Below are 23,029 nucleotides of genomic sequence, written 5' to 3'. Positions count from 1 at the left end.
TAAGAAAAAAATTCTAAGAGATGGCTCAGGGGGTCAAAGAGCTTGCTCTGCAAGCATGAGGGCCTGAGTTCAACTTTCCAGTATCCATGTAAAAAGCCAGGCATGGCTGCATGTTCCTGTTATCCCAGCATTGAGCTGCAAAGACAGGCCTAAGTCAAGAGCTCACTGATCAGCCTAGATGAAAGTTGAGTTTCAGTGAGAAACCCTGTGTCATGGCAATAAGTTGGATAGCAGTAAAGGAAAGAGCTCCAGTACCCTGCTCTGGCCTCAACATGCTTCTACATGGACACATGCACCCGCACACTCATGTGCATATACTGCACACACAGACACACAAATGTAGTTTAAATACTTCATGCTTTTTTCTCATTATGGGCAATCTATGTTTAAATATAAATATATATGTATCTATATAAAACATGAAAGTAGAAAAGGGATTATAAGAAGAAGAGATCTAAAGGGGAGAAGTGGGGAATAAGAGAAGGTAACAGGGAAAGACAAACTAGTCCATATTTCCGCTCATATACAAAATCTAAGAGAGAGAGAGAGAGAGAGAGAGAGAGAGAGAGAGAATGAGAATGAGAACTCTTTGGGCAGGAGAAGAAGGGGACCAGCAAGTGGGAAGAGGAGGGAAGGGGATACAAATGTGAACAAGGTACAAGATAATGTCATAATGAAATCTGTTTTGTATGGTGACTTAAAAAGAATAATTTTTAAAACAAGCTGAAAAAAAGATGGCTGGAGATCAGAGGTGGACTTGGTGAGCATCATGCAAGTCCTACCATATCTTACCTCAGAAGCAGTAGCTGCGATATTAACATTGCTTGCCTGCCCGTTCATTAGGTCCATGCTTCCCTCATCAGTCCCTGAGCCTATATTAACAGCAACAGAGGTCTGATTTCTTCATGTCCAAGGCCACAAATACATTATTCCTGTTTTTTAAAAAAAGGGAAAGGAAAAAGTTAAAATGTGTGCCTTCCTGTAAGCTTAAGAAAACAAACATGCCAGGCATGGTGAAATGACACCTTTAATCCCAATACTAGAGAGGCAGAGGCAGGCAGGCAGGCAGAGCTCTTATTCGTTTGAGGCCAACCTGGTCTACATAGCGAATTCTAGGACCACCAGGGCTACATAGTGAGACCCTGTCTCAAAAGAAAAAGAAAACAAACTTTAACAACTTTGCTAAGCTCTACTTTTTATTTTAGATAAGTCACTAAGTTTAGACTGAGAACAATCTTGTATGCCATTTTCAAATAATCAGAAATAACCAAATGGATGGTAGTCAAGATGTTATCATTATTTTCTTCTTAAGTAAAGGTGTTTTCAGTCATTAAGTGAATACTGGAAGGAAAAATAATCAAACTGCTAATACATTTTAAGTTTCAACTAATAACAAGTATAAAGACTATGTGGCAAAGTACCACTACCATGCACAGTGAGGTTTTTAAGGGATCAGACTATACCTGTGGATTAATAACATGAAATAAGCTTGCCATTACTCTTCTACCAAGAAACAATGGATTTGTGAAAATAAAATATCATAGGACTTGTCACAAAAATACCACAATGCATGATTATGTTTTTATTTGTACAGAGCTTTACAGTTCACTGGATGTCCTCAATCTACAGTTGTACTAATAACACCAACTACAGAAAATACTATTAAACTCACATAGCACAATGTGACAACAATGCTATTATTATTCTCATATGACACAAAGAACGGCCTCTGGAGATACTAGCAGTCAGGAACATGACTCAAGATATTTAGAACTCTAGTCAAATTTTCACTATAGAACACCATTATTTCTTTCCACTTTACTGAAAAACAGACTATCCACTTGAGATTCTAGAATTTTTACACAGATAACACACCATAAATTTTTCCTCTCTGTAAAATAACAGGGTAAAGAGACTCAAGGTCCCTTTCCAAACTTAAATCTGTACTTTGTTTTTCATAAAAGAAACTATTTCTATAAATTAAGTATTCTACACTATTCACCATAAAAACTGAGTCTGAAATGTCAATGATAATTCCATCAATTCTACTTCCTTTCTACAGAAAAGTAACTTAAAAGCACAGGCGCTACTGAATCTAATGATATAAGCCTGCAATCTCAGCTATTCAGGAGTCTGGGGCAGAATGATCACAAGTTCATGGCCAGAGTGGGCAATTTACTAAATCCTTGTAGAGAAGATAGGAATAGTAAGGCTGGGACTATAGCTCACTGGCAGAGTACTTGCCTAGCATGTACAAGGCATGGGGTTCAATTTCCATTATATACTTTGCCCAAACCCCTGGCAAAAGCACAGGCTGAAACAAGACTGCCTACATTCTACATTTGAACCCAACAAATGAACTTTTCTGTATTGTTTCCTCACGCATAAAACAGGGTTAACAATAAACATCTACTTCACAGAGTTGTGTGGAGAAAAATAAGCTAATACACATTGACACATGGTAAGTGAGCTCTTATATAACAATGCAGTGAGGATGCAAATTGTTACTATCTAAAACCTCATAAAGTTTAAATTCAATAGTCTAAGTAAAGAAGAAAAGACAAAATGTTTAAAAATATACTGGTGGTAGGGCTGGAGAGATGGCTCAGCGGTTAAGAGCACTGACTGCTCTTGCAGAGGACCTGGGTTCGATTCCCAGCACCCACATGGCAGCTACAAACAATCCTTAACGCCAGTTATAGGGGAGTCCAATGCCCTCTTCTGACCTCCGCAGCACTGCACGACTCTGGTGCACTCACATGCATTCAGGCAACACACTCGTACACTTAAAATAAAAATAAACTATTTTAAATACACACACACACACACACACACACACACACACACACACACACACACACACACTGGTGGTAATCAGAAGTGCATTTGTGAGCATCATGAAAATCCTAACTGTAAATGCAAGGAATGAGAATACCTAAATATTGTTTACTAGATGGACAAAAACATGCTCCTGGGGTTTCAAATTCTTAAAAATTTTAACTGATGATAGTATCTTCAGTCACATCTTAAATTTATCATTTCTTTTGATTAGACTTAGCATGTTCTAGGAGAACATCATACTAAAATTTCTTAAATAAGAAATATATTTGAATTAATGGGGATTTAAAACCACTTAGAATCCATTTACAAAATCAATGCAAAAATCAAAAGCACAGAAATATTATAAATTCCTCTAATATACACTATCTTAATGCATAAGTTTCATTGCCCTTATGACACTATTATTAAGGATTAGCTTATAATCGCACTGTTATACTAAACAGCTTGAGCAGGGTATAATGATGATATGATACATCCCCGGAATTCCAGCACTTAAGAAGCAGATGTAAGAGCATCACAAACCCTTCAAGGCTATCCTGAGCTACATAGCAAGTTCCAGGCAGCCTCAGCTACTCAGTGGAATCTAATCTAATCTAATCTAATCTAATCTAATCTAATCTAATCTAATCTAATCAGTCAATCAATCTTTTAAAAAACTCAGCCTTACAAGTTCTGTGTACAGATTATGGATGAGAATCCAAATAAACTTTAAATCCTAGTGTAGGGGCAGCTTTATAACTGATTTTTCTCTGGCAGTAACACTCGGTTTGTAATGAAATGCTTTCAAATGACTTGGTATTCTGCATGTGGAGTGTAACATGAATTTATAAATCTAGAGAGCCCCCTAGTGTTGAAAAATATTTTATTTGTAAAAAATTTATCTTTAACCTACTTTATAAGCTATATATGTAAATTTTATTACTATTTACTAAAAACAGATACAGTAGGAACAACATTAATACATTTGAATCCATTTTTTGCCTGTTTTTCTTTTCATTGTTTATTTTTTAATATTTTAAAATAGCGTCTCCCTCTGTAACCTAGGATGTCCTTAAACCCTTGGTGAGTCTCCTGCCTCATCCTCCCAACTACTGGGATTACAAGTGACAGCCACCATACCCAGCTTTGCCTATTTTTAAATTGTCAAATATTTCATGAAACAGAGGTTATGTTAAAATTCATCATGTGTTAAACTAAAAGAAACTTAGATTTATTCTTTTTTAGTGTGTGTCTCAAGACAAATAAAGAGACAAATATATACTTTAGCAGTTCATTTAGTTCTCCTTGGGATATAAAATGGCACACTCATTCATGTTCTGAGTTAAATTCATAGTTTCAACTTATTCTTTTTTGTAGTTCTAAGGATTATTTACTCTGGCTGTCTTTTGGATTTAAATCCCCCCAAAAAGATTTAAATTCTTTGCAGGCAGTATTTCCCAAGCAGGAAATCATTTAGTTCCTTGTTTGAGTTCACAAAACTAGAGTAGATCATTAAATTACAGATATACTCAATTAGCCTCCTAAACTGCCTATCTTTTCAACGATATTTCCAACACCAAACAAAATTTTTTCTTCTTTTAATTATATATGTCTATATCTAATATATATTTGTCTTTTTGAGACGGTCTCCCTTGTAGCCCCAGCTGTCCTGGGACTCACTATGTAGATCAGGCTGGCCTTGAACTCACAAAGATCTGCCTGCCTCTGCCTCCCAAGTACTGGGATTAAAGGCGTGTGCCACCATGCCTGGCTTTTCTTCTTTTTAAATAATCAACAAAAAGTAAAAGTTGCTAGGAAAATTCCTCATTAATTAATCTCATTGCACAGTACCAGTTGTATATTCTTTTTTAAGATGACTTATGCTAACACTACTAGGAATATTATGCTAAAGACATTTTAATAATATTCATTTTCATAAAACAGATTCAATTTCCTATTATAAGGAGTGAAATCAATTAATTGGTGCCATTTCTTTGGAACCATTTGGACAATACAGAATTGGTAATTCATCTTATTTACCCATGGAAAAAGAGACAAAAAGGAAAAAATAATCAAGCACCATTAGTATAGTAAAGGCCAGGAATAACTTTATTGCCTTTTTATATAACATTTTTTTCTTTAGTATCTGAGTGTATTGTGTGTGTGTATACATACATACACACACACACCTTGTCTATGTTTTGAAAGCTACATTGCAATGCTTTATCATAGGGAAGGTGACTTTTAGATAATTTACTGCTGTGCTAGTCAGAAATTTCATTGTTTGGTTTGCACAAATACCCACTGTGGTGTTACTTGTATGCACCATTTCTGAATCATAGACCCCAAGTTAAAACATCTGGAGTCTAGTTTAGCTCCATAGATATGGTTTTGAAGCTTATACATAAAGCTTTAATTTGTCTCATTAGTTTTTTCTTCAACCACCATAATAAAATAACGCTGTAAGCCTCATCCCTTATTCTTTCATATATTTAATAATACATGTATATAATTCACTGACCAACTATAAAGTTGGGTTATCTGTAAGTGAAACCAAAATGCAGGATGCTCTTTTTATAGAGTAATTTCTATGGGGGGGTCGCTAAATGAAGGTTTGCTAAAGCCATGAATCTTTGTGACACTCATATCTGCATTACATTCATAACAGTGTACAAGTCTTATGACACCCAGTTTGACTAAAATACTATTTTGCCATCTAACTTGAGTCTGGCTAACAGGATTCAGGTTTTAATGGAACTGGTGTAAAAATGATATATCATAAATTGTTTAGTTTCAGAAAAAAAAAACCTACATTTTAAATATTAAATATTTAAATGGATAATTACAAGTAAGAAGCACAAATATGGAGGCCAGTGAGATGGCTCAGTAGGTAAAGGTGCTTACCATAGAGCCTGGCTACCTAAGTTCAAGCCCTAGAACTCACATAAAGGACAGAGGGCCACCAACTCCACAAAATTGTCCTCCAACCTTCGCAGGCATGTTGTGATGCGCGTGCCCTCATGCATGCACACGCACATACATACAATTTTTTAAAAATATGAAAATAGGGGCTGGAGAGATGGCTCAGCGGTTAAGAACACTGTTCTTGCAGAAGACCTGGGTTCGAATCCCAGCACCCACATGGCAGCTAACAACTGTCTGTAACTCCAGTTCCAGGGGATCCAACAGCCTCTTCTGTCCTCTGCAGGCATTGCACAACATGGTGCACTTACCTACATGCAGGCAATACATGCACACACATTACAAAAAGTAAAAATAATATTTTTTTAAAAAATAATAAATATTTTTAAAAATGAAAATAGCAATAATAAGTTCAATAAGAGAAACTAAATCTTTTCATAATATTCTTATTAAAAATTCAGAGGGTCAAAAAAGCAATAGGATAAAATTAAAACACAACTGAAAGCTAGTATTTAACAGTTACTACAGACCTGGTTTTCCTGAAACACTTATTCTTAAATAAAACTAAAGTTACACTTTATGATACTTACAGAAGGCTCAAAGACATAAATCACCTGTGGTATTATGCAGTGTGATGGCTAATCCTGGGTGTCAACTTCACTGGATCTGGGATTAACTGAAATGAGAGAGAGCTTCTTGATTGGATCATCTGAAGCTGGAAGACACACCCTAAATGTGGGTGTCACCTTCTGATGGCTGCCCATATAAAAGGTCATGGTAGAGGAGAAGCCTAGCTTCTTGCTGCTTGCCTTCTCTCTCGCTGGTGAGTTCATCTTGCTGCTGTAGACTGAAGACTAGCTAATCTTTTGGAATTTCTCAGACCTTCAGCGCCAGATTGGGACTACTGACACACCCAGCCTTGTGTAGACTGAAGACTAGCTGATCTTTTGGAATTCATCAGACCTTCAGCACCAAATTAGGACTACTGAGACATCCAGCCTGTGGACTGAGTGACTACAGATTCTCAGCCTCTCCAGTGTGGTGCATCCATTGTTGCACTGCTCAGACTCTATTCTGTGAGCTAAGCTGATAAATCTCTATACATATATATTCATCCTACCTGTTCTGTTTCTTTGGAGAACCCTGACTAATATAGGCAGTAAGGCAAACCTACTTCTATTATGTGGGACAGGTAAAATTACCCTTTTATATTTCTTTATAAGAAAATGAGATTAGTTCCAAACTCCCTAGTATTTTGTTTTCACAATTACAGTCATCAAAATGCTGAGCAACAAAGATTTAACATAACTAATATTCAACTATTTACAATAAAAGTTTAAGAAAAATGCAGTTGTCTTAAAAACATTTCAGGTAAAGCACTAAGTGATTATCTTTGCTATTTCTTACAAAAAAAGTTCAAGCTATTATGACAGAAATTTTAGAAGAATGGGTTCTGATGTACATCTAGGCTGTAGAAAGTTCCTTGCTCAATGTCTCCCCCAGAGTGGCATTTTACGCTGTGTATCTTTCCTTAATTAAGTTCCTTAATGTTAGAGCCATATTTTTAAAAATAAACACCATAAAAATCATTATCTTTCATCTTAGCATTCATGCACATATAACATAGCATTTTACCTCAATTATCTGCTTAATAAATATGTGTAGAAAGAATGCAGGAACATAGTACTCATTCAAAGGGTAAGATTATATAAAAGCCAGATTAGCAGTGAAAGTACATGGAGAATGGCAGTCAAGTAATACACACAGGATTATAAGTAATATTTAGTCACTTGATTAACACAGTATGATGAGGATTTCCATTTCCAGCAATACAGCTGAGAAAAAAAATCTAAAATTCTTAGTGCTTCAGGAGAAATTTAGAATAAGAGCTTGAGTTCCAATTCCAGTTAGAGAGAAAAGACAAGACCACCAAAAGATGAGAATGGAATTGAAGCACATATTCTCTCCTTCCCACCCAATCCCCATCCATCTCCATCTGAAACAGAGCCAGAAAGGTCAACGCCTTGGCTATCTGTGGTGAGATGTTCTATGGGAAAATATGTCCCAGCACAGGAAGATGAGGAAACTCATCTGTCTTAGTCTGAGCTCAATGCTGATGTTAGAAGAAAGTATTTAATCCCTAAATCCACGATCCTAGGTATAATCCCACACAAAATTTGGTATTACCACCATGGCCCAAACCCTCAATACACGAAGTCCACATTAAAATATGCTGATACCAGTGAGACTCCTGGAACCCAATGTACATGGTGGAAACAAAATTTTGAGAGTGTGAAATGCAATGAATAATAATGTGAAATTCAAATGAATAAAGCCCCACTGAAAAACTCAATATAGAAATACCACCAACTCTGTAAGCAAACAACAACACAGAGTAAGTTAAAGGAAGCAGCAATAACCAGGATTACTACCCAAGAATTTCAAATAAAAAATTATCAGCTACAGCCTACAAGATAAAGCATTAAAAATCAATGGCCTTAAAAAGGGAAAAGGAAGCAGAAAACACTGTGGTATGATAAGACAAACACCTGCAGAGAAATAAAATTTTAGAACAAACTTAATGGTCCTTATCAAATGAAGCTCTACTGATTAGAGAATTCATGAGGTAAACTATACAGCAAAATAAAACACAAAAGTACTACACAAATGGAAAACATAAACAGATTACAAGAAATGAAAGACAGAATAAGGCCAACACAGTCATAATCCCAGAGGAGAGACAATAAAAGAGAGGCAATATTCAGAGATGAAGGCTGAAAGTTTCCAGAACTTAGGAGAGTAACTCTTCTTATTCAGGAATCAACAGTCTTAAGCAGGCTAAATAAAAATAATCTTATTCGGGTTGGAGAGATGGCTCAGTGGTTAAAAACATTGACTCTTCTTGCAGAAGACCTGGGTTCGAATCCCAGCACCCACATGGCAGCTAACAACTGTCCATAACTCCAGTACCAGGGGATCCAACAGCCTCTTCTGTCCTCTGCAGGCATTGCACGACACAGGTGCACTTACCTACATGCAGGCAATACACACATATACATAAAATAAAAATAATAAATAAAATTAAAAAAATTATAATCTTATTCATGTATCACTTTAAACTGGTGGCAAGTAATTCTTTTAAATCAAGTAGAGTTGAAGCAAATTACTTATATTGGAACAATAACAACAACAACAACAAAAACCCAAAGGTTTCTCAACAGTATCAAGAAAAGGGCTTCAAAGTGCTAAGAGAAAACCACCACCAGTTTAGAATTCTGCAGTCAGCGTCTCAATCAAAAGAAGGGAAAATAAAACCATTTTCAAATAACTCGTGTGCCACAAAATAAGTCCATATAGTAAGCAATCATGCATGAAAAACTTAACTTTCCAAGTAAAAACCTGTCCTCGTTCCTGTTTAACTTTATAGTGACTGAAAGTAAAGTTAGGAGTAGAAATAATTATCTTAACCATGATTGTCAAGATAAATGATGTTTTTGGAGCATCATCAGTGTTTTAAATCTTCAAAATTAACTCCCAATGATAGCTATTTGGGGGGGGTGTCTTTTTGAGACAGGGTCTCCCTGTAGTCCCAGCTGTCCTGGAACTCACTATGTAGACCAGGATGGCCTTGAACTCACAGAGATCTGCCTGCCTCTACCTCCCAAGTGCTGGGATTAAAGGCGTGCGCCACCATGCCTGGCCCATGATAGCCATTTAAAAAATAACATTCTGCTTTTATAAAAAGATAAATGACAGCTTTTATAGAAAAATCTAATCACTTGTTTTATGCAGTGGCATGCACAATACAATGATAATGATACAAAGACTTCTATTTATGAGGTGCTTTCTACCAAGAGACTATGCACTAAGTACCTTTTCATAAAAATTACACTCAATCTTCAAACCAACCTAAGAGGTAGTAACATTATATGCCCATTTTTTTTAAAAGGATTGGCAACTTAAGTTTTATGTGGCAGAGATGGACAGTATGAAGAAAGGATGGGTGAAAAGGAATCTAAAAGGTTATTCTTACTCCGATCTAAAATATGGCTATCAGTAAGAAGGAGCAAGAGAAAGATCCAAAGACTGACTACTAGAATTTCCTATATTGTGGTGACTCAGATTCAAGAATCAAATGCTTTCTATAAAAGTAAACAAGTAAGACAAGCTAAAGAGTAAGAAGTTGAATAACCATGAGTAAGAAGAGCTACATAAACAAAAAGAAGGACAGCACACAGAGAAGACAGCATGGACCACTGGCCTGCTGGATATAAAGAATCTTCCTGATGAGTTCTAGTACAGCTCAAAGTGACAGGACTGTAGAGGGTCTCAAACTGTCAAGAAGAAAAAGGAAGAAAGGAAGGCTGGAAGGGATAGGTACCAGAAATCATTAAAGGTTTCTGTAAGGAAATGATCTTCAGAAACTATTATCTATCTTTAAAACTTGACATGCTAGGAATTTAGAAAATGTAAGAAAAAATATTTTCCCACCTTTAACCCAAACTAACAAGCTGAGATGACACAAAGGTCTCTTCCCATTTAAGCACTCCAATCTCTTCAGAACCTTCTTCTAGTCTTTTTTCATAAACCATGCATGCTGACAGTTTAGCTTTTTGACATCAACTACCTTCAATCCACTGTCACTCAATTCCTAATTCCGAATCCCTGGTCACAGAGATTGAAATAGATGATACTGGCATGAATCCCCGAATAATTCCCACTGCCTTCCCCGTTTGAGGGACAAAAAAAGTGATACAGTGTGAAACGTATGAATGTGGAAATCAACTTTAGGACTAACCAAGTGTTATGCTGGGCAAATTATGTAGTTAGAACAAAAAGGAGATGAACTGCATACTTAATAAAAACAGTTAAGTCTGCTGTTTGCAATTCTAATCATTGGACCCCTTAAGAGAGATAACTTTGATATCAGCTGACAACTGATTTATACGTTGTACATTGCTATCCTTTCACCCTAATGCTTAGGACTAGATATGGGTCAGATTTCAAAGTTTTTTGAATTTTGGAATATTTGCATAGACTATAAGTTGAACAACTTAAATATTTCCTATTTTGGGCTGGAGAGATGTCTCAGAGGTTAAGGGTACTGACTGCTCTTGCAGAAGACTCAGGTTCAATTCCCAGCATCCATAGGTGGCTATTCTTAACTCCATTTTCAGGGAATCTGATGCCTCCACGGGCATTCACAATACAGGTACCTTTACATGCATTCAGGCAATATACTCATATACATAAAATGAATAAATAATAAACACAATTAAAATATTTCCTATTTTGAGGTACTTCAAATTTTCTAAGGATGCTTAATCTCTATGTATTAAACATGTTATTAACTTAGTCAAATGTACATAACTTTAAGTTATCCTCAGTTCTTTAGAACTAAAAGTTCATTTATCCTTATGTATCCTAATATAAAAATATTATAAGCTCTACTTAATTTTAATCCAGGCAACAGCAAGAATTTCAAACAAAAATAGTTCACATGGATATGAATACACTGTGAAACTGTGAGAAAGAGTTCTGGAAAAACTTCGATTGCTTTAAACCTATCATAATGACAAGCTTAGTGATTTCACACACCACCCAAGATGCAAAAGAAAAAACAAAGTTGTTAATGTTTAAGTTACTCTACTAGATGTTTAAAGTATCATGTCAACAGAACTAAATAAATCATTTCCCAGTAAGCTTTACTAATTCACTCATCAAATTATTGTTTAAGCTAAAACATGTACTTATATTTTGCATACATATTTTGTATTCATTTCTAAATGTTTAAGGCACATAGTTAAGAAGTGTGAGAAAGATGTTTTTCAAATCAAACTAAGTTATCATTGTAAATTAAAGGTGAGAAAGACAGCAAAAAACTGTTTCATTTACTCTGTAACACTTTAATACTCTATTTGAAGTAAAGTCCATAATAATAAAGGCAATTGAAAAAAAAGACTGGTCCAATAGCCCAGCATGGTGACACACCCTTGTAAATCCAGCAATGGGGAGGTGAAATAAGATGAGTTCCAAACCTTGGGCTGAATGACAGTGAGTTGCTACTCAAAATTTTTAAAATTTCAATATTTTTGTTTTATGTATATGAGTGTTTTGCCTGCAAGCATGTCAGTGCAGCCATGTATGAAATGCCCTTGGAAGCCAAAATAGGGTGCTGGGTGCCATGAAACCAGAGTTATAGATGGTTGTGAGCCTCCACGTGGGTGCTGAGAACCAAATCTGAGTCTACTTTAAGAGCAGTCAGTGCTTTTAACTGCTGAGTCATCTCTCCAGCCCCTCAAAAATCTTTTTAAAGTGGTCTTATTCACTAGAATTAAAATTGTTTCATATTAACTAAAGAAAAAGATTCCATACATAGCATCTTTCCAGGTAATAATTTTGTACTGAACTGTACAAGTAATGGGATGATTCACATATAAACTGGCTCACATGTACACAGAAGGTTCTATTTTCATATAACTAAATGGTCTGAGACTGAATAACATGAAAAGAAAGAGATTTTCAAATGTTTAAATATCTAGGGGGATGGAGGGTTACAAAATAGTGTATTTAAAGGTTATATGTTATCTTTTGTATAGAAAATTCAGTGAAAAAACATGCTAAGTAATTCTAATACAAAGATCTCTGACATCTGCTATATCACCAAAACATGCATATAGATTACCTAGAAATCTGGATAATATAAAGGAAATTATAAATAAAAATATAAAACTGTGCTCCAAACATTCTGCTTTATATGTTTTAGTTGTAATTTCTAAGTATTTTGGCCAGATTCTATATTTAAGACTGGCCCTTAAAAGTCCATTTAACTCACAATGCTATGTACTTTAGGGGAGAAAAAGTATACGTATGCAATATTAACAATTAAAGCACGAAATCAACCCAATTGAATCAGAAATAGATTTCAGTATCTGGCAAAAGTGTGCCACTATGGAATAATCAGAGAATGGAATGGATGAGGGAAGCAGAGTTACAGTTCAGTTCTGCTAGGTCTCAGCTTGCCAACTGCCTGTCTCAATTGAGACTTCTCAGCCTCTCTGATTACAGAACCAATTCCTTTCTTATATGTAAGAAACTATAAATTAAAATTAATATATACGTATGAATTATAAAGGGAATACATATCTTATTGCTTGTATGGAGAACCCAAATATACTATTCTTATAATGTATTACTAACTTGGAATTATTTCCAAATAAAAACTATGGATATAATTACAAAGAAGCTCTCCAACTTGCAAAATTTCATAGTACTGAGACTGGAGAGATAGCTCAGCGGTTAAGACCACTGACTGCTCTTGCAGAGGACAACAGTTCGATTCCCAGCACCCAACAACAGTTCGATTCCCAGCACCCATATGGCGGCTACGAACCATCCTTAACTCCAGTTCCAGGGGAATCCGAAGCCCTCTTCTGACCTCCGTGGCATTGCACAACACAGATGTACTCACATACATGCAGGCAATATACTCATATACATAAAATAAAAATGATAAATAAAATATTTGAAAAATTCATAGTACTTAAGCAGCATGTCTAATAAAAAGTACAACTCTTACCAACAGATGGCGATAGAAATCACTTGATAATTCAGTGACACTGTATGAGATAGCCAAAATGTGCTTATGAATGGCTTTTTGGCTTAAAAAAAAATGCCTCATGCTAACAGGAAAATAGCAATCAGTATTACTGAAAAGATAGAGGTACTGTAAAGACATCAATTTTGTGTGCACTTCAAATCTCAGCTCTTTCCTCAGTTTGATACCCTCTCACCCCAAGGCAAGTCCCTCAACCTGTTTTTCTGTTCCTGATGAAAAATCAAGGCTACAGAAATTTGCTTTAAAGGGAGGAGAAAGCATCATAGCTTTCAAATGTGCCAGAATGAAGGAAGAAAGAAAAAGTAAATGGGGGGGGGGGGTGTGAAGAAGCAAACTTGCTAATTCACTCCTTATATTCCAATTTTCAGATTTTACATAAGAGAGCACCAATCCAAAGCTGAGGTCATGTGAGCTGACCAAACTAATAAAATCAGTTAACAGCAGAGATAATAGGTCTTAATTGCACATCTTTTCTACCAATCCTTGGCACATTCTGCAAAGCCAGACTATCTTCCCCTACCAAACCTTACTTGAATGCTTGCCTACTACAAAAATGAGGGAGTGGTAGGACACAAAATAGTTTCTCTCTTCACTTTTAATAGCAGTTCATTACACAAACAAAACAGCAAATTTAATAGGATAGGTGAAATTCTTTCTTATCAAAGACTGCCAATAAGGGCTGGAGAGGGCACTGGCTGCTCTTGCAGAGGACTTGGGTTCAGTTCCCAGCACCCACATGGCAGCTAACAACATGCATGACACACAGGTATACTTCCATAACATGCAAGCAGTACACTCATACATATAAAATAAAATATATTAAAGGACTGCCAATAGCTTGAGTGTAACATGGGGCAAAATGCAAGATATGGGAATCATCAGGAACTGAGAGTGGAAAAATATGTATAAAGGGTGAGGTCAGTGAGAGAAAGGCCTGAACTTTACCTTGTACCCAAGGAAAGGATGAGTTCTTATAAATGGACTACTAAATCAGAAGGATCTTGCAAATTTCACTTAGAAAGATACATAAAACAGGACATACAGACTGAGAATGCCATCAGTCATTCCTACTGAATTCAGATATTTCAGCAAATGGACGTCTTTGTGATGACTTCAAGTAAAACAAACCTTTCATATTATGAGGGGTTTGTTCCCCCAATCACTTGAAAGATCCACACATTTGAGAATACTGCTACAGCACATAATATATGAAAGTATAATATTTTTTACTCCCACAGGTATTTAATGAGTCTAAGAAGTCTGAAATAATGTATACTTATTTCTTCTTCTAAACTTATCACAATTTTTCTTCTCTTTGATCACATGAATTAGCTTCAGCAGTGGGAACAATGCTGGCAACAAAAGTCAATACACAGATAAGCAGAGATTAATAAATCACCTCGAGGTGTATCTACTGGGTGGGTAGATGGGCAGACTAGGATCAAATCTGTGTTCAGCACAGTTACAAATTATCATATGTTACACACCGCCCAGTCATTCATAGAAAACCACAAGTGTTAATTTGTGAAAGCCAGAGAACCAGCCAACATAATACCACATATTTAATATTAAACATCCCAATAACTAGTGTATTTTCTGGTTTGTTTGTTTGTTTGTTTTTTAACAATACTGGGGATTAAATCTAGAGCATTATGCATGCAAGGCAAATGCTCTATCATCGAGCCACAGCCCCAGCCCTCTAGTAATCTCAAAGTAACATTTCAAGTTTAGTGTGTTGCCACATGCCTATAATCCTAGCACTTGGGAAATAGAAGCAGGAGTCAAGAGTTAGAGGACAGCCTTGGGTACATAGTCTAAGATCAAGTTTGAAACCTTGTCTCCAAATAACAAGGTAGAGAGTAATTGAAGAAGACACCCAATGCTGACCTTTGGCCTACAAAGAGAGAGAGAGAGCGAGAGAGAGAGAGAGAGAGAGAGAGCGAGACAGAGACAGAGAGAGAGAGAGACAGAGACACAGAGAGAGACAGAGAGAGAGAGAGACAGAGAGAGAATGAATAACCTCATTACTCATTAGGAAAATGCAATTAAATCACAGTTTGAAACCACTACAAGGACAATAAATAGCTATAATTAAAAAAAAATTTTTCTAGTAATTTCACAGTCCATTCTCCGTTTGAGTGTTTTCATTGAAAACTGAGAACCAGATCTCCTGTGCTGTATTTATTCCTGAGTAACTTCCTAGATACAGTAAAGGTAGCTTCCTGTATAAACACCTAAGTGTTCTGTAAGACTGGAATACTATTCTTAATTTGTTCTAATAGCCCTCTAAGATAAATATTATTGCATTCAAATTGGGAAACTGACAGGGAAGTTATGAGGAAGGATCAAAGAAACATTCTCTAAAAAGTTCCTACTTGCATCTTCTCCTCTATTTCCCCCAAAAGGAAGTCGTCCCTTATTTCTCATTTGCTAGAACACCTTCAGATTTGTCTGCCAAAGAGGAAATGTCAGCAGTATCTTCACAGAAAAATCATACATCTGAGTTGAAGCTTAGCAAGTAGAAACAGTGCAGAGCTTAGCAAGTAGAAACAGTGCAGAGTGGAAATACCTGCTTAAGGGTAACCCTGACAAGAGAAAATACTATTTGCAAAGCCTTAAAGAATAGATGAGGAGCTGGAGAGATGGCTCGGTGGTTAAGAGTACTGGCTGCTCTTCCAGTGGACCTGGGTTTGATTCCCAGCACTTACATGGAGGCTAACAACTGTCCAGATCCAGGGAATCTGACACTCTATTCTGGCCTCCATGGGCTTTTCATGACACATGGATGCACTTACATACATGGAGGCAAAATACTCACACATAAAATAAAAATCAATTAAAAAAAGAATGGATGAAACTGATGTGCTCTTTGCAGAAAAAAAAAGGATACATATATGCACACAAAAAATGAACAACAATGACTCCAACAGATCACAAAGCTCTTGACAGCACAAGAAAAAAACATATATACTATTCTCTGAGCTGCCATATATTAAAACCATGAGTGAAGCCCCAGGCCACAGAATTGCCCAGCTCTCCAAAAGTACAAAAATTATGTACAAGAATGCTATTTTAAAAGACACTTATGTTCATGGATATACAACTATAAAATGATTTTCTAAAGGAACAAAAGGCAAAAGGCAGTTAAGAACTATATTCTGGGTGGCCAGGAATTCCCGCATAATTAGAGAGGGAGAAGTGTGCCAAGTACTTTTATTTCAGAAAACTAATTTAGGCAACATTGTGATGATGAGTTAGAGACTGGACCTTAAAAGTAGAGAAAGCAATCAGATTACTGCCATACTCCAAGTGATTTTTAGTGAAAGTCTAATTCAAGAAACTTTTTTCAAGGATAATCTTGCCAGAATCTTCTGACTATCTGCAAGTGGGTTGTGTGAGGAAAAAAAGAGCTAAAGCTGTTTTATCATTCTACTCACTTAAAGTTCATGGCATTTACTTACCATCGTTGGTAAAAAGCCTTTAAACACAGCAGGGCAGTTGAAAGTGAAGGAAACCATTTTCTTCCTACTGTCACCAATGGGCAAACCAACCAGAAAATAATCATCATCCCAAAGAAGAAATGTGAATGACCAAGAACAAGGACTGACAGACTAGACCAGTCCCATTTTTACAAATGAAGTTTTAGTGGAACAAAGTCACACTCACCCATCTGCCAGCTGTCCATAGATGCTGTCACTCTCCAAAAACAAAACTCAATAGTTACAACAGAGACTGTATGACCTACAAAGCCTACAATACTATTTTCACTTTTGTAAACGCTGCCAACTTCTGGTCTAAAACAAAAAGACTAATTGAACAAGCATTGCTTTAATGTGACAGAATAGAGTAACATGCACACTATTCTGCACATGGACCATGTACCCACCAGCCTTCTGGAGCAGCTCAGGTAAATTTGCAGTAGTGGAAAGCTACATTTAAGATTCTAGTCAAATTGAATTTACAAAATTCCAGAAATTGCTATATCTCCACAATCAACACTGCAGGGCCCAATGTTTTGAACCTAATCTAAATTATCACCTTTCGCTCTACCTTTCAGTCAGTTCTCTCTCCTCAACTTGCTCTTTTAAAATGGAAAAAGATGATAATGCACTATTTCAAAAAGCTAGAGAATTGGAGTTTCACGATCTGTTGAAATAGTTTTATATGGTATAAAACATAGCTATGGAGGTCTGCAATGTACTGTGGGAAAAAGCAGATGTCCAGGGACTGAACAGATGGCTTGGTGGTTAAGAGCACTGGTTGCTCTTGCACGGGACCTGGGGTTCAGTTCCCAGCACCCATTAACAGCTATCAGTAACTATAAGGGAATCAGATACCCTCTTCTGACTTCTGTGAGGACTGTATACATCAGTATACTTAAATACATGCAGGTAAAACATTCATAAACATAAAATAAAAAAATTTTTTTAGAAAAAAGAAAGATTTTCTTCAAAGGAACTATGGGTAGGTCAGACACTGAACCATTTAAACCACCATTAATTGGAAGCTCAAAAGTCCTGCCAGTATTTCTAATCTGTTTCATTACAGTAACTAAACAGTTATAAACACACATTTTTGTTGTTACTAAGGAATTCATATGAGTTACAATATCACACATAAGATATAGGTCATGAGTCCAACTATTTTTAATTTTTTTAATTACATTTTATTTGTGTTGGGGGTGGGTTGCACACACTGCAGTATGCATGCGAAAGTCAGAGAACACCTTGCACAAGTGAGAGTGGGTTCATTCCTTTTACCATGTGGGTTCCGGGACTGAACTAAGGTCATCAGGCCTAGAGGCAGGCATCTTTACCAGCTGAGCCAACTTGTTATTTTTTGTCCAGCTACTGTTAAATTGAGGGTGGTCACACTATATCAAGAGCAAAATAGAAGGAAAACCTACTATCAACTACCATTTCTAGTTCTGAATGGAGGTAGTTCATATTCATTCTCATAGCTCATCTGTTGGGTCAAATTAGGCTTCAATAGTAATGTGAAATCCCTCAAGTTCAAACCTCCACAGAAGAATCTTTAAACCTCTGACAAGGTTATAGGAACAGTTCAGTTGGCAGAGTACTTGCCCAATATGTGTGACCCCAGAACCAAAAGGAAAAAAAGGAAAGAAACCTTTGTTTTCATCTCCACCTTCTGGCTCTCTTAATGGCAGTAAGAAGACTTGAATTTGAACTTTTTCTGCTACATAGCTAACTAAGTCTAATAACAGAAACAGAAAGATAAAAGTCAATATAAAAGTTATTAATGCTACTTCCTGTCAATGTTTTTTGAAGCCTTTCTGTTGGGAAGATTGTCTAATATATTCATAAGAGATGCATTTTAGGACAAGTTCTAGGCAGTTTAGATGTCTCCTCCAATCTTCAATCACAAACTTTTTGCAGCTTTGAGAAAAAAGAAAATGGAGCATGAAGCCGAAAATCAGTGGTTAACAGTACATACCATTATTTCAATGCTAATCTGTTCAGCTCCATTTCCAACCTATGTCAAATAAACCCTTGAACAAAGCATGCCAAAAGGCCTAATTCTTACCGCCTTATCTTCAGTCACTTTGTTTCCTAATACTTGTGATATGTAATTTCCATCTAGCTGAAACACAAGCCTTAAGACCAATCCTGTCCTAATGAGCCTCATGTCCTGTGAAATGCTAATATTCTTCAAGCTGACACATAATTACATATTATCTCATGTCATTTATTATGGTTTCACATATAAGATTTTGTCTTTCACCAAAGTGTGAACAAGAATACCTGTATAACCTCCAAGTACTATGCTCACAGAAAAAAAAAAAAAAAAATCCATTGCCTAAAAGAAACTAAAGGTAGTTTATCATTAAGAGCCTCAAGGTGTCTTAATATATTTATCTCCTTCCTAAATGAAGAGATAGGATGTTAACCACACAGGCTTACAAAAAAATCAAACTATAAGAGAAAAGTAGAAGTTGCACCTAATGACAACTTATAGACCAAAGAGTCCTGTCAAACAAAATATGTACATTAAATCACCCACCTGTACAAACCTTACACTGCCTATAAAGGTTTCAACCACAAACACAAACACCACAGAATATGCATAGATTTGCTATCTAAATTAATCCTAGAAAGCCAGAAAAGTTCAGCTCTTCCTCACCCAGTAGTATTTAACTCCCAATAGTCCTTCGGCTAAGACTGGGGCCTGCTGTCCATTTCCACAGTTCTGTGCTGGGTTTTTGCCTGCTTGAGTTTGTATGGGTCTTGTGCATGCTGACACCATTGCTGTAGGTTCATATGAGCAGGGTCCAAGGAGCCTATAGGACTCTATTTCCATACGGTCATGTACCTCCTCCTGGGGTCTCACAATCTTCCCACCCCTCTTCTGCAATGGTCCCTGAGTCCTGGGTGGGTGGAGTATTAGCATAGGAGTCCTATCCAAGGACTCACATTCTGAAGACTTTTATTCTCTGTGCTTTGGCCATTTGTGTCCTTTTATGTCCATGGCCCTCTGTTGCACGAGGGAGCTTCACTGATAATTGAAAGATGCATTAGTAGTCTCTCTACCCCTTGTTCCACTATGTTCTGTGAACCTTAGCTGTAGAGTTGCATTGTACATGTGTCACTTAGGTTTGGGCAATTCAGACAATCTCTGTGTATGACCAGTTGTGGAACTCTCTAATACTCTCCTGTTGTTTTCAAAAGAAGCTTCTTTGATGAGTGACTGGACTACTTGTCTATAAACATAAGGATCCATATTTTGAACATAGTAAGAAATTACATTTGTCTAGGGATGTGACAATCTTGGGGTTTTCTCTAATTATCTATGACCTCTATAGTCATGTGTATTTGTATTTGCTATTACAGTATCACATGAGTTTCTTCCCACTGAGTGGGCTTTAAATCCAATTATGTAGCTGTTGATTACCCCCAAGATAAAAGTGCCACTACCTCCCCAAAATAGTTGCTGTGCCAGTCATTGATGTGGTTATTAGGCCTTAAAGCTCAATAAGTTGGACCATCGATTGATATTCTCCCTTAGCAGCTTGGGTAGTGCTCTCCAAAAGCAGGAGAGCTAGCCTTCAGGGGAGGTGGCTTCCAGGTCAGTTCCAGCTCCATTACTCCAAATCCTGTGTCTGAAGTATGACCTGTCTTCAGCAATAGGGTCTTAACTTCAAGTTCTGGGAGGCCATCAAGGGCTGTGGCAATAGCCTGCGTAATTTTAGTAGAGTCTTAGACTTCCCTGGCCAACAATTCAAAGCAAGGTTCTCCTGTCTGGTACTGTTTCTTGTTATGTAGTCTTCAGCTATATACATGGGCTCATGTAGAGATATTGTATACGAAATTTTTCAATAGGCTTTTTGGATGAATAATATTCCCTCTGGTTTTTTACACTAGCTAGACATTCTCTCTCCCTCTCTCTCACCCTCCCTCCCTCCCTCCCTCCCTGCCTAACCCTCTCTTCATATGCTCCCTAGTTAAAGTATCCCCATTTTCCCCTTGATAATACCTGTCTCCTACGGTCTCCTCTCTCTTGTGCTCCTTCTGAGATAGAGTTCTGTGATACACTCTGACACTGAAGTCTTTTTACAACTGTCACTAGTAACAGAAAAAGAAAAAAAACTGACAGATCTGACTGTAGAAAATCTAGGACACAACAAAACAGATCTCATCAATTTTAAGGTATCACTATTTTCTTACCTGTTAAGCTCTCTAATAAGGATAGTGTCATTTTTATTCTTACATGCACACTAAACAGTATATCATATAAGTCACCTTAGGGTGAATAAAATATAGTATGTTATGTGACAAAGAAAAACTAGGGCAAATTAGGGTCAGCGAGATGGCTCAGCAGGGAAGGCATTTGGCCCCACAAATCTGGTAACCTGAGTTCAATTCCTAGAACCAGCACAAATGTGGCTCCACAATGTTGTTCTCTGACCTGTTTGCATGCTGTAGCATACATGCCCACAGACAACATGCATATATGCATGCATACATGTGCACACATGCACAACAGTAAGAATTTTTAAACAACAAATGTTAAAAATAAAAATTTAAGAATAGTGAAAATTAAAACAAGTGGCAAAGAGCTAACATTTCTCAACATAAAGAATCATTACACATTCATGTGAACTGGTGGGGTACTTCAACTACACTGATGATTTCATTTCTCTAGAGTAAGCTTATTTTTCTTTCTATACACAAACATTTCATTCAAAGACTTAGATAAGAATAGAGGAGGAGAAGAATTTCAGGTTAATGGTGTTGACCAGATCTCCTCTCTTGTAGAAGAGAATTTCCTGAAATTAAGGAAAGACATCCCCATACAAACACAGGAAGCACATAGAACACCAAAAAGACAGGATAAGAAAAGAAACTCCCCACAACATATCACAGTAAAAACGCTAAATGTACAAAGAGAGAATACTGAAAGCAACAAAAGAAAAACAACAAGTCACATACAAAGGAAAGCCCATCAGAATTACAGTTGACTTATCAATGCAAACTATGAAAGCCAGAAGAGCCTGGACCAGTTCTACATGAAAATAAATGCCAGCCCAGAATACTTTACCCAGCAAAAATATCTACTACAGTTGAGGGGGAAAGAAAAATCTTCCATGACACGAACAGCCTGAAAGAATACATGTCCAAAAAACCAGCCCTTCAAAGAACACTTGAAGCAGTACAGACAGCAGAGAAACAACTATACCCCAGGGGCAAGAAAAGAAAATAAATAAAGGTATAATCCAGGAAACACAAAATTAGAGAACACAAACAGCAATCAAAATGATGGCAACCAATACACATCTTCAAATAATAACCTTAAATATCAATGGTCTGAACTCCCCAGTCAAAAGATACAGGCTAGGGGCTAGAAAGATGGCTTGGTGGATAAGAACACTGACTGCTCTTGCAGAAGACCCAGGTCCAAATCTCAGCACCCACATGGCAGCTAACAACCGTCCTTAACGCCAGTTCCAGGGGATCCGACAGCCTCTTATGTCTTCTGCGGGCACTGCACAACATGGGTGCACTTACCTACATGCAGGCAATACATGCACACACATAAAATAAAAATAATAAATAAAATATTTTTTAAAAAAGACACAGGCAGTGAACGGATTAAGAAACAAAATCCATCTATTTGCTGTCTGCAAGAAACCCATCTCACCTTCAGGGACAGGCACTATCGTAAGGTAAAAGGATGAAAAGAATATTCCAAGCAAATGGCACTAAGAAACAAGCAGGGGTTATCTTGGTAAGCAAGCTCAATAAATTCATTGGTTCCCCCAGTAAAACTTTAATCAAACATTGGCTTGACACTAGAACCTTTAAAGGGAACAAGCATTGCTTAGCATCTCCAAGAAAGGAAGTCTCAAAATGCTATTATGTCTCATAATCATTTAAAAAAAGAAAGAAAGAAAATGAGAATGTGAAAGATGTTAAAAAGGATACGGGAATGGAGATATTTTCCAAAACAGACAGAAAAAATGAGAAAGCCTAAGCAAGTGGCGAAGGTCTGTGTAGGTTTGTTATGATATATAAAGGATGAAACAAAAATAATATACACATAATCTTAAAATTTCTATGGTCATAGTTTAGTCAACTAGTTTAAGGAACAAAATATAAATCTAGTCAATGTTTATTTGAGAATATCTGGTTCTTTACCTAAGCCTTATCC

General features: G+C 36.7%; 1 protein-coding gene across 4 annotated transcripts in view; it reads right to left on the bottom strand.

Annotated features, from left to right (window-relative positions):
* Positions 1 to 23,029, bottom strand: part of Ralgps2 (Ral GEF with PH domain and SH3 binding motif 2) — a 199,505-nt gene that overhangs the window by 150,863 nt on the left and 25,613 nt on the right. For all 4 annotated transcript variants that reach the window (XM_029560170.1, XM_029560171.1, XM_008826130.2 and 1 more), the window contains exon 2: positions 793 to 932. In XM_029560170.1, coding sequence (XP_029416030.1) covers positions 793 to 849 — 57 coding nt within the window. In that variant the 5' untranslated portion in view covers positions 850 to 932. The remainder of the gene's footprint in view (positions 1 to 792; positions 933 to 23,029) is intronic.

The sequence above is a fragment of the Nannospalax galili genome, unplaced genomic scaffold (assembly GCF_000622305.1).
Source record: "Nannospalax galili isolate Female #2095 unplaced genomic scaffold, S.galili_v1.0 scaffold429, whole genome shotgun sequence".
Lineage (NCBI taxonomy): Eukaryota > Metazoa > Chordata > Mammalia > Rodentia > Spalacidae > Nannospalax > Nannospalax galili.
The sequence above is the reverse complement of the archived record's forward strand: the minus strand, read 5'-3'. Positions and strand labels throughout refer to the sequence as shown.